We start from the raw sequence: 14,068 nt of genomic DNA on the forward strand, positions 1-14,068 counted from the left end.
CTCCTCTGCTTGGGAAAAATGAAGGGAGCCTCTAGCCTTGCAACAAAGCCTCTGCTAATAACAGGAAGTGGCATATGTGTGTGCACGCGCATGCAAAGGGAAGGTCTGAGGTTTTCTCGGTGGGTGAGTTAAATGACTTCAGTAATTCTTTACAAAGCCAGCTCAGCAGATGAGTCCACTGTCAAACGCATTTTTGGCATCTCCAATCAACTGCAAAAGATGGCAGTCCATTATCACAAGCGGCTCTCGGAGTGGTTAGGAATGGGCATTGGGGACTAGCCTGCCCAGGGCCCACTTGCCTGGGGACACCCAGCGGAAAGGCTGGAGGAGTCTGCCTGAAGTCCAGTGGGAGCCAGGCGGGCCCCTGCAGGAAGAAGCACCCTGCGCCCCTGCTCCCTGTCACTCTCTGTGGACTGCCGACACGCTACATGAGGTAGCTCTGACATTTACAGACAGCTTAGGGCGGGCGAGCACTGTGCTGGGCACTGCAACACACTGCGGCCTTCAGCGTCTATGCCAGCTCGCCACAGAGGGCATCACACATGAGGTCACAGGGGCCGAGGGACATGTCCAAGGTCGTACCATGGGATTTGCAGCTGATCTCCTTGACCCAGGAACCTGCACAACAGCCCTCTAGGCACATGGAGGGTACTAACCAACAGCGTGGCAGGGGCCTCCATGGCTCTGAGCGCACAGTGCCCTGGGCACCAGCATGGACCCTGGGGAACTGGACTGAATAAAGATTTGAACCTCCTCTGTGATTTTCACTCTTTCCTTTTTTTTTTTTTTTTAAGTGCTGTATGATAAATTGGCTTCCTAATGATTTTTGAGTAAACTACAATGACCACAATTTCAAAAGCATTAATAATTCATGACCAAGGGCCATAAACACTATATAATCTCTACAGGCAGGAACCATGAATACTTGTTACAGACGAGGCAGAGAATATTTTTACCAGCTGAACTCGGAGTATTTACTGACTTCAAGCCAACCATCAACGCTGTTCTCAGAAGTGACTGTAACCCTTTCCACGCCGCGTTCGGGTTGCCTCTTCCAGGAAGTCTTCGTTCCCTCCTCTGGCACTGCCTGGGGCCTCTTTGATTTGAGTGTTTTGGTACCTGTGAGGGGGTGGTGCAGGAGGGTTCTGGGGGCCAGGCAGGCAGCCAATGGTGTACAGAAGCCCCTGGTCAAGAGCCAGGGGCCACTTAATGCACGGGAAGCACTGGTTCACATCCATGCCGGAACCTGGGCACCTCTCGGGGATTAAAAAATTCTGACATCAAGGCCTCATCCCCAGAGGTTCTGCCCTGAGGAGTTTGGAAAGAGCCAAGGCATCGGGATGTTCAAAAGCTCCCAGGTGATTCTGAGTAGCATCTGTGAACCACTGACATGAAGCCCTGGGCCCAGGGGTGGTGACGTGGTTGCTATGAACTAGCTTAATATCAAGTGACAGGGGCAGGGACAGCAAACTGGGGACCCTATCTAAAGGGGCAGCCATAGTGACCATGGCCATTGCCCACTGACACTTTTTAGGAATAAGGACTTAGTATTTTCTTATTTTTCCAAAGAAACCAGAAGACGGACGGCCTGTCATGTAAAACCTACCCACGTTTAAACATGGTCACCTCATTTTTTAAAGCTGTAACAGGGAGTGGGCCAGACAGACTCATGTTTGGGCTGGGTTTGGCCTGGCAAGCTCACTGAGGGCAGCCTCCCACCTCCCTCACCAGGTCCCGCCACGACCACAGGGTGGAAACCCCAGGTGCCCGCCCGCCAGGGCGTGAGCTGGCCACGCAAGCACCCCCGGGACACCAGGTCCCCAGCGGCTTGTTCCGACCAGCTCTGGAAGGAGACGGGCTGTCTCTTGCTTGCCTGTCGTGGTGACATGGCTTGATCTGCACCTGGCGTCCTGAGTGACACAGAGGGCCAGGGTCCACATTTCACAGGTGAGGGAGGATGCGGAGGGGAGGCCTGCTGCGACAGATCAGAGGGACAGCCCACTCGGCGTTTTTCCTTTTGTTTCTCTAACCAAATGAAAACCCGCTAAGGAAGTCGGCACCCTCTTTTTCCAAAGGCCAGACGCCATCTCAAACCGCTCAGGGTTAAGCCGGGGTCCTGAGACAGGCGGCCTCACTCTGTTTCCTCTCCAGCACTTTTTAGAAGAGGAATGATCTGAACGGACGCAGGCAACCTGTGCAAGGGGCGCCCTGCTGCCAAGGAGAGGGAGGAGCACCCGTGGCCCCCTGCGGCATGGCTGCCCAGCTAATTTCTCAAGGTGGAGGAGCGGGAGGGGGCGCCATGCGCTGTGACTCCAGGCCTGGGTGAGGCTGGCACTTCAGGGAGGGCGGCTGCAGGCCTGTGCTCATCCGTGGTCCCACCTCAGTCTCCAGCGGGCTTTGCAGGAGCAGCAATAGCTGCTCCTTGCCAGAGGGCGTGGGAACGCCAGCCTCGCTCAGGTCCTAGATGCCCACAGGGTCACAGTGAGAGCTCAGCAATAGCAAAACGCTCGTGCAGCTTCCCAGCCCTAATCCCAGGGGTGGGCTGAATAAGGAGAGCTGCTGAGACAGCAGAGGGGGACAGTCCCAGCAAAGCACCGAGGCCTCTGCAGCCCAACCCCGGCACACCTCCTGGGGGCTGGCTGAGAGCAATGGGGAAAGCAAGAGACAGAAAGAGAAAGAGCAAGTCTTTTGGTCATTTTTGAACCCCGGGACCCCGCTGACCCTGACGAATGCCCTTTGTCCCTGGAAAGATATCACTGCGCAACCAAGTGTCAGGGTAAGTGGCGAGGGTTTCAGGATCAGTGGGCATTTATTATGATGTCACACACCTGCACCCCTGCACCCAGGTACCACTAAATAAAGACTAACCGGATGAGCTTGGGACTTGATCGAGGGCCTGTGGTGGCCTCTGGGCTTGCCATGGCTGCCCCCCAGCTGAGGCTCAGTGAACTCGCGACTCCTTGTTCATGTCTCTCTGACTTTGACCGTGTTGTTTCCTTGGCCTAGAAAAGTCCTAGTCGTCCTTCAAGAGGCAGCCTGCACGTGCCCTTTGCTGCATAGACCCTCCTTGGTACTGCTGGCAGTTAGGGGACCCAGTGCCTGGTGACCGTCCTGCTTTCTCTGTCCTCCACGGGGGTGCTCTCCACGTCCTACTGTGACAACCCTCTTCCACCTCTCTTCCAACCAAACAGTGCACACGGCGTCTGAATCCCAGATCCCCTGATGCCTGGCACAGAGCAGACAGGCTCGGGTGGGGGCAGGTTTCCAGACAGTCACAATATTCCGCAGCTCTTTCCACCAAGAGGGAGGCCTATCCTCTGTCTGTTCCCTCTTTTCTTGTTTTCCCCCACTCCTTGAACCTGGGCTGAACTTGTGCATTGCTTCAAAGCTCCTGGGCCCAGTTGAGCCTTACAGATGTCTTTTCACTGTAGAAAATGGCCTAAGTGACACAGTGCCAGGTGGGCCTAGGGCCCGAGAGGTCCTGCAGCTGCCACTCTCCTGCCCCCAAACCCAGAAGCACCATGTAGAGATGAGAACCTGTGGAAGAGAATGGAGACACCCTGCCGGACCCCCGGCTGCCCCCCAGGGGAAACAGCAGCAAGAGCAGATGCAGTAGGGGTCCCCAAGGCCAGCAGAGCCAGGCCACCGGTGCAAGCACCCAGGAGGCCCAAATGGCCAACTCAGAACTGGAAACCAAATGCATGTTTTAATCCACTGAAATCTGGAGTGAAACATTAGAGCTGTGAGGGACACGGGTTGACAAGTCTAGCTGCCAACACTAATTTGGTCCAGGACCCAAATTTGGAACTTGGCAAGAAAAGAGGAGGACAACCCAGTGTGATATTAACCACCCCGCTCCCCAGGTCCCTTCAAACATGGTGGCCTCCCCCTGGCCCTCATGGGTGACACATTTACCTCCTTTTTCTCCCGAGAGCAGGACCGACTTCTCTGAGCCTTTCGCAGAGTCTGACCTGTGTCGGTTCAAAAGCAGAAGCAGAGATTGAGGCTGTTTTGGAACAGCTAGTTTATCACCGCAGAAGCTTTTTATTTGCAAACTGAATAGACAGGACCAATCATAATCAAATGATTTTAAGAAAATGTAGCCTATTATTATAATGGGAAAATGGCATACTTCTAAAAGAGACCAACGGCAAGAAAAACGGCAATTCACACGCTCACGTTATTTGTCGGTAATGAACAAAGCTCCAGCCCTTTAATCTGGAACATTATCTGCACTCTGAAAGGGCCGACAGACTGTCGTTTTCCCAGTCGAATTACATTTCTATTAAATTGTTTGGAATTATATAAGATGCCTGCCACAAAAACGCCTTCCGCTGTGCACATCACATAAACCTGGACGAGGCACGCCAACGTGCTGCACCCAGGGCTGGTCCCCCCACACGGGCGCCGCTGCCCATGTGAATCAGCAGTAATCACCTGCATTTCACATAATGGGCAATTTCAGAGAGAATTGTTGCTTTTCTTGGAAAACTTGAAGACTAACATTTGAAAGCATGCATAAATTCAACAGAGAGACATCAGAATGTTTAAATATGCCATTCCAGGTGCGGTTTCCACAACTTTTATGGAAGGGTCCACTATAAAGGACGCCTTGATGGAAGATTAATGAATTACCTTGGTTTTCAAATACAAAAGAGGAGTCACTGTGCGTTCTCAGTGCATCTCCTGAACTGCCCAACTTCGCTCCCAGGTGGCTATTTGTTAGAATGTCACAACCACAGGGCCCATTAGACAGGAGCACTCAGAAAGCAGGAGTAAAATGGCTTCCTGGCAGCCTACGCAGAGGCGGGAGGTGGGGACCGAGTCTCAGAGGAGAGGCGTTTGCCCCTGCACGTGGTACTTCCAGTGGGTCTACACACACGTGAGGGGCAGGGGCCAGGTTGCAGCTGGTGCTAAAGCTCAGGGAGGATGATCTTCCCAAGAAAGTGGGAACGCGAGGAGAGCAGAGCCCCAGGGATGAACTTCAGGCAGCAAACTCTGAGGCCAATGGAGAAAAGGATTCAGGGAATTTGTGGGACAGGATTGCAACATATCACAGTATAACTTCTGAGTTATGTGTTGCTATAGTTTGGATCTGGAATGTTCCCCAAAGGCCCATGAGTTGAAGGCCTGGTCCCCAGTCCATGGTGCTGTTGGGACTCCTAAAGGCCAGGGACTTTAGGAGGTGGAGCTAGAGAAAGGAAGTTCAGTCACTGACATGCCCTGAAAGGGGCTGCTGGGACCCTAGCTCTTCTTCCTCTCTTCTTATTTCCTGGTTGCCTGGGGTGAGCAGCTTCCTCCAGCACATGCTCCCACCCTGAGGTGCTGCCTCACCACAGACCCAAAAGCAACAGTCAACAGACCACGGACTGAAAGCTTCAAAACTGTGATCCAGAATAAACCTTTCCTCTTTTAAAGTTGATTGTTTCAGGCATTTGTTACAGTAGCAGAACGCTGATGACACATCTGCTCAGCGCATAATGACCTCTAAACTGTCCTTTTCTGTTTTCCTTTCTTTCCTGTCCACTGAGTGAGGACCCAGGGAAGCCATGACCCTATGTGACTTCTTGCCCTAAATCTCAGTATGCAGTACCACTGAACCCCTTATCCAGCCACAGCCAATCAGAATTCCAGCCCCAGGAACTTGGAATTGGTTCTGAGACAGAGATGGACAGGGCAGGGCCATCCCCATAGGTGAGCTTTGATGCTCTGAGCAGCCACCAGCCACAGGGCAGAGTAAGAAATGCCAGGATTTCAAGACAGAAGGACTGATCTGAAACTGACCGAGTGCCTGCTTTGCGATCCAGAGACACCTGCTTATGACTGCCTTCTGAGTGTGTGTGGCTGCTTTTTCACCTTAAGATGAAGAACCTAGAATTTAGGATGATAAAGGGCCCAGGATAATGTGCAGTGGATAACATGGGTGCTGATAGTGGGGGAGGTTTACGTGGAGGCTGGGGGTGTAAGGGAACTCTGTGCTTTCTGCTTAATTCTTCTGTGAACCTAAAACTGCTCCAAAAAAATCAAGTTTATTAGCCAGGAGTGGTGCCACACACCTGTAATCCTAGTGACTCAGGAGGCTGAGGCAAGGGGATCGCCAAGTTCCAGGCCAGCCTCAGCAACTCAGCTGGATCCCGTCTCAAAATAAAAAATAAGGAAGGGCTGGGGATGATGCTTGGGGAAGGTGCACCCCTGGGTTCAACTCCCAGTACCTCAATCATCAAGAAAACAGCAACAAAAAATAAGGTTTATTAAACACATGCACAGAACAACTAAAAAGGGCCCACTTCAGGGATCACAAGATCTGGCTGGGCTGATTTGATCCTGACCTGAGGCTGCGTGCTCTGGAGCAGGAGCCAGACAGAACAGCTCTCATAAATCCTTGGGCACACCTGTTCTGGCTGTCCATCTGAGGATTCCTAGTGGGCCCCAAGGCTGGCCAGAGACCATGAAGCACCAGGTGGCCAGCCCACACAATGCAGAAGCAGGAGCCAGGAGAGAGGCCTGTGCTGGAAGGGACAAAGTGGCTTGGAGGCCAGCTTGCTGACAGACCTGGGGGTTTTCACGTGGAACAGTGCCGAGGCATGTGAGTCCAGCAGGACCCAGCAGGGCCAGAGAAAGGCCAAGGAGCAGGAGGGACGCAGAGCCAGGCCAGGGTGAGCCTGGCAGCCCCAGCGGCTGGCTAAGTCCCTTCCTTTGCTGGTCACATGGACTTCTGGGGATCCATTCTGGGGACAGCAGACCAGCTATGGGACCTTGGATAAGTCACAGGATCTCTCTGGGCCAGAGCTGCCTCCTATTTTTTTGTTTGCTGAATCATCTCTGGGTTTGCTTTTCAACTCTAAAAATTCCCAAACACCAATAAAGCACAGTAAAAAAAAAAAAAAAAAGAAAAAAGAAAACATTTGGGTGAACTATAAAAACAAAATATTAATACAAAGGATACAGCGCTTAACTACTGAAATTTGAAAGCAAATCTCTCTACTGGAGTTAATTAGAAGCGTCTTTATTCATTAAACTGGGAAATAATTTGCTTATTTTCCAACGAAGATAATTCGCTCTAATTATGAGCATTTGTTACATAACCTCTCTAGAAGACTGGTTGGCCCCGCCTGCACCCCTGGGCTCTCGCTCCTCCAGGTAGCTCGATGTGAAGACAGCTGCTTCTTGCCAAGGACAGAAGTGCTGTAACCAGATTCCACTGTGCCTGTCTACTGCACTTAGCATCTCTGAGCATCTTCCTACCTGTATCTCATTTATTCCAACAACTCTGGGAGGGAAGCTGAAGAAGGTGACATTAATATCAATATATGCCGCTTGCAAAATTAAAGGGGTATTCCTCTGCATTTTGCAAGGTGACCTGCCAGCCTCAGCTCCAGAGCAATAAATAAGGCCAAATGTAAATGATACGCATGTACTTCAGTTTATGGAACAGATGTATGCCTGGGGAAAACAAAGGAAGAAGTGAATGCATTGAATTTTTGTAAATATAATACTATTCTTCTACTTAGGATTTCAGAAAGGCTTTATCTGCACTTAGGATTTATTTTCAATGGGTAGAAGGTTCTGATACTTCAGTTTTACTTTGCTCTAGAGGCAGATGATATTCACGGCCACCAGTTAGAGGGGAGTCGCATCTTCCTTTCTGATGTCATCAGGCAAAGAAAATCAATGTCAAAATTATCCTTGGAGCTGGGCGCAGAGGCACATGCCTATAATCCCAGTGGCTCAGGAGGCTGAGACAGGAGAACTGCGAGTTCAAAGCCAGTCTCAACAAGTCAGTGAGGCCCTAAGCAACACAGTGAGACCCTGTCTTTAAATAAAATACAAAAAAGGGCTGAGGATGCGGCTCAGTGATAAAGTGCCCTTGGGTTCAATCCCTGGTACAGGGGAAAAAAAAAAATACCCTTGGAAAAAAGCCTTAAGCCATCTGTAAAGTACAATCTACAGGGCGCAGATTTTTGTATATATTGAAGACTCGTGCATGCATAAATTTGGTGCATGTGGAAATGTATAGAACCTGACAGAAATACATATGCAAACTATAGTTTTATGGTATTTCTAATTCAAACCCTGCTCCATTCTTTATCTGGTACGAGTGGTGGGGGTAGAGGCCAGAGCTGAGTGCTGAGCTCATCAAAGTTCAGGGTCTGGCTGATGCAGCTCCATCCTACTGGACACCCACAGACAGCCAGCTTCTCTGCAGAGCATCGTCGCCAGTATTTCCTCAACCACTCTTTTAGACCAGGGGTCAGCAAACTTTTTGTGTAAAAGTCCAGAGAGTAAATATTTTTGACTGTGTCAGCCATAAGGTCATAAGACCATGAGGGCTCTTGGTGCAACTACTCCGCTTTGCCATTGTAGCACAAAAGTGGCCACAAACGTATGTAAACAAGAGGTTATGGCTGTGTGCCAATAAAACTTTATTTATAAAAGCAGGCAGTGGCTCAGAAGTGGCCCCCAGGCTATGTTTTGCTAACTCTCACTTCAGATGACAGGTACTATTCCTACTGGTACAAACCAGTAGAGAAAAGAGAATTAAGTAAACTGATGGTGAGAAATTAAGTTGCTAGCTCGAGGTCACAAAACTGTGGCTTGTAAGTGTCAAGGCTCCATGTGCTCCTAAATGCCAGCATCACTACCATGATCTTCGTCATGCCATCATTTCCATGACTGCCTTTATGTTGGGGGCTCACCCTTGGTCAGGGTTAATCATGAGCCAAGCACTGGGCTCTGGGCAAAGCACTTACATCAACTCATTTCTAGGGTGGCTGTGAAGAGCCACCCTAGAAAAGGTACTGTTGTTATCCCACGGGTCAGATGAGGGCACTGAGACCCAAAGAGGTTAAGAAACGTGCCCAGTATCACATAGCTAGTGATTATGAGGTAGGGATTTGGGGATATGGAAAAAGAAAATACACTGAGTTATATGCCTGCAATCCCAGGAGCATGGGAGGCTGAGGCAGGAGGATCACAAGTTCAAAGCCAGCCTCAGCAACTTGGCGAGGTACAAAGCAACTCAGCGAGACCCTGTCTCTAAATAAAAGTACAAAAAAGGGCTGGGATGTGGCTCAGTGGTTAAGTGCCCCTGGAATCAATTCCCAGTAGAAAGAGGTGGGGGGGCGGCTCTCGCCTGCAACAGCCATGAATATCTGAACTGCAAAACCAGCAACACACAGCAGCTCTGCCCCATTCCTCAGCCCATCCTCTGCCTATGCCCTGACCCCATGCCCTGTCCACAGAGTGACATGACGTGGGTGATATGCAGGCATGGGGAAACTGGCACGGACTGTCCAACTGCCCTGACTCCACCTCTAGCCCAGCCCCCAGCCCAGCCCCCAGTCCTGTCCCTCTGTAAATATCAACTCAACGTCCCACTCCCAGGGGTTGCTGTCCTCCCTCTGGAGAGGCCCGTGTGTCCCCCAAATGAGTATCCCTCGCTTCTCACTGTCAAGGTGGCCAGCACTTTCCCGTGAACATGCATTTCTTACTGTACCCCAATGCCTCTCCCTTGAATGTGTATCTTCTTCCTGAAATAAATTTGTCTGTCTCTGACTAAATTTCAGTGCAGGCGAAACTCTTTTCTGTCCTGTATGCCAAGGACCCCCTTCATCCTGAGTCGAGGTCCCGGAACTCTTCAGGTGACAGGCAGGAGCTTGGACTGGAATCTGGGCAGCGTGCTCCAGAGGGCTGCTGTCCTAAGCACACGGCGACAGTCGTGGTCCCTCAGTCAGGTTGTAAGGCCCAGTACAAGAATGTTTGCGGAAAGAGTCTGGGTTAAGGGATTTTTTCTGTGACTCAGCTTTTAAGTGCCTTGGCCTCCCTGGGCAATTAATAAGGAGCTTAGAAGAAAATAATTTCCTAAAGAAGATGGAGCTCCTGATCTGGAATATGGCAAGGGCACACAGGGGAGAGGCAGTCCTGATACTGGACTCACTTCCATCTGGGTAAAGGTGACTTTCTGGGAATCCTGCAGGCAAAGAAAGCCTGTGCAGAGGTTCCCCATCACAAGGAGCTTTGAATAAGGAATTTGTTCATCCCTGGGGTGGGGGTGGGGGGCAGGGCGGAGGAGATGGATGGTGCTTCCCATCAACCTCCCGTAAGAGGGGGACCTTCTGCTGTCCAGTTGCGTAGGGCTCACGATGAACTTGTTTTCACGTCTACACAATTTAATCACAGGATGAATGTCCTACTGAGACACCGCTTTCTCCCACCTGTCAGACAAGCAAAACTCCAGAGATTTGGTAATACAACTTGGCAAAAGCTGGGAAACGGCTTTGCTGGGCAGAGCACAAAATGGCACAGCTCCGTTGGAGAACTTGTTGCCAACATCTAATGAGCTAGAAGGTCACTACTAAAAATGTGTGGTGAAGAAACGACTCCACAAACTGGAAACAAATGTATTTGTTATGGTTTGGATATTAAAGTGTCCCCCAAAACTCATGTTTTAAGGGCCTGCACCCCGATGCTGGAAAGTTCTGAAGTGGAGCTTTTGGCAAGTGATTGGATCATGAGGGCCCTGACCTCATCAAGGATCAATCCTTGGAGAGAAACAAACAGAATGCAGTGGAAAAGAACCTTCCAACTGGAGGAAGCAGGCCACTGGGGGCGTGCCCCTGGGGGCCACATCTTGTCTGGCCCCTCCCTCCCCCCCCCCCCAGAAGGCCATGCCCTTCCATCACGATGCTGTGCTTAACCTTGGGCCCAAAGCAATGGAACCAGCCGACCATGGACAGAAACCTCTGAAACTGAGAGCCAAAATAAATCTTTCCTAGTATTCAAGGTACCACAATTTGCAATAGCAAATATCAGGGACAACTGGCAAGTCCACGAGCAGGAGCCTCAGCATCAGAGAGGCGCATCCACATGCTGGACTGAGAACAGGGCCAGAGGCTGGGGGAGGGGGAGGCTCCGTACAGCATTCTTGTTATAAAGGCTTAAAAGATGGGCATATTTTAAGTGAAAAAAATATATATATCAAGGGGCAGAAAGTATAAGTAGTATGTAACCTTCTCTGTAAGAAAGTGAGAGAAGAATATATACTCCTATCGGCTCTATTTGTACAGTCAGAAGCCCAGGTAACTTTGCAATGTGTAAACTCTTCTATATTGTTTCCACTTTTAAATGATACAATTGGGTATGTTTCCTTTAAAGTTAAATAATATTTTAAGTGTCCAAAAGCTGATTTCATTTTTTTTTTAAACATCGGAGGGAGCGGGGCAGGGAGTCTGTCAGATGGAGATGGAGTAGCCGCCACGAACCTCAGGAGGACCCCGAGTTTGCTGGAAAGAAGGCGATATTGTCAGAGGACAAACTGCCTTCTCTTAAGAGATCAGTCTCTAGTGGGTGAGAGAGAAGAATGGAACTGAACAACAGTTCCTCAGCTACGCCAGTGGCCGACGGGTGACCTGCCCACTTACTTGAGGCCAGGGTCTGATGAAACGGCTAGCGAAGCAGAGAAGGAAGACGAAGAGAAAAAAGGATGAAGGAAGGCAAGTGAAGGCCTGTCCCCTGGGCTGCCAGGAACCGTGGCTTCCCCCAGGGTGGTTCACTAGTGCCCACTGAGCCTGCGGTCAGGCTCTTCCCAGTGACAGCTTTTGGGATTTGCTACCTTCAGCCACAAACTGCAGGATGCATGGAGGTCCAGCCACTCGCCCAGGTCACAGAGCAAGGAAGGGAGGCCGCGGGTCAGAGACCCGTCAGTCTGGCGCTAGCCCAGTGCTCAGAATCGTCACCACACCCATGATCTTGGTCTGCCGTCTGTCACCCGGGTACGCTCAGGACTGGAAGAGCGCCCCAGGCCAGTCATTTTCACTGCGCCCCATTCCAACTCCCTGCATGTTCCCGGAACTTCCATCCTGGCTTCCACCTTCGGCATTGCCAACATGCACACGGGCCAGGGCCAGGCAGATAAAAGCAGCAGAGGAATGCAGCAGGGTGGGTCAGGGCAGGCTGCACAGCAGCTGCCCAGCCTCGCGGGACAGTTTCTGGGTTCCGCTCAAGCGGCTGGTTTCCGGGTGGGAATGGAGGTCCTGTTTATTGGTTTTGATTTTTCCAGAGAAGCCGTAAATCCAGTCTTATGAGAAAGTGTCTAGTTTTTAAATGTTGACAAATCATTTTTAAAATATTCAAAGCTCAACAAAAGAGGCCTCTAGTTTCCAACCTAATAGGTAACTAGGCAGAGGACTGGGAAATCTCTGGTCTTTCCCGTTACAGACAGTCCTCTGTATCTTTGGTTTCCGTGTCTGCAGACTCAACCAAGTGCACATGGAAAATATCTGGAAAAACCCCGCATCTGTACTGGACATGGACAGATTTTTACCCTTGTTATTCCTAAATAATACAATATAACAACTATTCATGTAGCATTCATATTGTGTCAGGTACTGTAAGTGATTTAGAGATGGCTTAAGGTACAGAAGGATGCGCCTGGGTCATAAGCACACACTGCTGCCTTACACAAGGGACTTCAGCATCCCCAGGTTTCCGTACCCACGGGGGTGCTGGCACCACCTCCTGCAGACACTGGGGACTAGGAAGGCAGAATCTGCAACCCGCACACTCCCCTCCTGGCCCACGTGTGCCTCCAGGCTGGTTCTGGGTCTTAAGTTCCACTCCGCCTTCTGAAAGCCTGAAACAATGTCCCTGTCACTCTTCCTTTGCATTTTCTGTGTAACTCAAATTCCCAGAGCCCAGTTTACTGCCAAATTACCTGAGATAAACAAGTCATGCTAAGAGCCTCTTTTCCTTTCCAAACCCAAACAGCAGCTGGCAGCTTGAAATGGTTCTTTATAACCTGCACCCTGTTCCACGCACTCACTTGGTTGAGCACCGCTTAGCCACACGTTCTGGGGTTGCCTTCGTCATCAGGTGAGCGCCTGGGGACGATGCTGTGCTGTGGCTAAGAGGCAGGCGCTGGGCCCAGCCTGCCTGGCTCGGTCACCATGACCGTTTGGGAGTCCTGCGGTTCCTGCCCAGGTCTGCGGCAGGGTGGAGGAGGTCCATGCCAAGCACGTGGCCCCAGCCGGTCCTGGGAGTTACTAATTCTCTCCTCCAACAGCTCCTATTTGGGAACCTCAGTGAATTCTAATGAACTCTGACTCCCAAAGAGACCCCAAGTCTGCCTGTCTAGTCCTCTCCATCGTCCCTCCACTAGCCCTGGGCCTCTCCCTGACTTTTCCAACAGTGACTCTCCACTCCAACAGCAGCAGGTCTCCTGGCCTCCATTCTTGCCCAGATTCCCCCCCTCAGGCAGTCAAAGAAAAACAAGAACGTACTGCTGACCCCCATGCCTCCCTGTGTGTGCTAGAATCTAAACCCTTTGCCCTGAGTGAAGAGGCTCTGTGGGCCAGTCCCTGTGACATCTCAGCTCCCCTGCCCCCGTCCCCCCAGATCACACTCTGGAGGCTCTCACCAGCTTTCTTCTCCTTGGACCCAGGACTCTCTGCTCAGGGTCCTCCCCTCCCCTCCCCCTCTTGCTGGAGCACCCACCCCTGGTCTTGGGTAGGCTCCTTCTTGTTGACCAACTCTCAGCCTCAAGTCACCTGCGTTCTGCGTGAACTTGACCCTAGTCTCTCTTCTTTAACTTGCAAAGCACCCATCTGACCTTTCATACTAATGTGTTCATGGTCTGTCGCTCCCACGAAATAGCAGCTCCACAATCAGAGGCTGCTGTGCCGCTTTATTATCACTGAACTCCCCATGCCCGAGGCTTCGCCTGGAATGGAGGAGGAGGCGTCAGTAGGCATTTCCAGAATCAAAGACCAAGTGAATGGCTGAATTTCTGAATGGACAATGCCGGGAGGGACAGGAAGCATGACTGCGAGTGGCAGTAAAGACTTCATTTCTTTCACGACCTGATTTCCTGATCCCTTCCCCTGCTCTTTCTGGGATGTTGAAACAAAATATGAAATAGAGTTTGATACTCCATTGGAGATAATTGGAAAATATTGATTTCTTTCCATTTGAAATATTGAAGATAAGTAAACGCCACCCTTGTGTAATTGCATCAGTGGCTTATATGACAACAGCTTCTCAGGCTGCAGTGGGTCTGGTTTATCTCTGCATC

General features: G+C 50.8%; 1 protein-coding gene across 3 annotated transcripts in view; it reads right to left on the reverse strand.

The window, feature by feature from the left end:
- Katnip (katanin interacting protein) overlaps positions 1–14,068 on the reverse strand; it is a 163,845-nt gene that overhangs the window by 142,302 nt on the left and 7,475 nt on the right. For 2 of the 3 annotated variants that reach the window (XM_047533636.1, XM_047533638.1), the window contains exon 2: positions 3,916–3,971. The exons of the other annotated variant lie outside the window; for it this stretch is intronic. In XM_047533636.1, the coding sequence (XP_047389592.1) occupies positions 3,916–3,971 (56 nt within the window). The remainder of the gene's footprint in view (positions 1–3,915; positions 3,972–14,068) is intronic. 3 annotated transcript variants of the gene reach the window in all.

This window comes from Sciurus carolinensis, chromosome 18, assembly GCF_902686445.1.
Source record: "Sciurus carolinensis chromosome 18, mSciCar1.2, whole genome shotgun sequence".
NCBI lineage: Eukaryota > Metazoa > Chordata > Mammalia > Rodentia > Sciuridae > Sciurus > Sciurus carolinensis.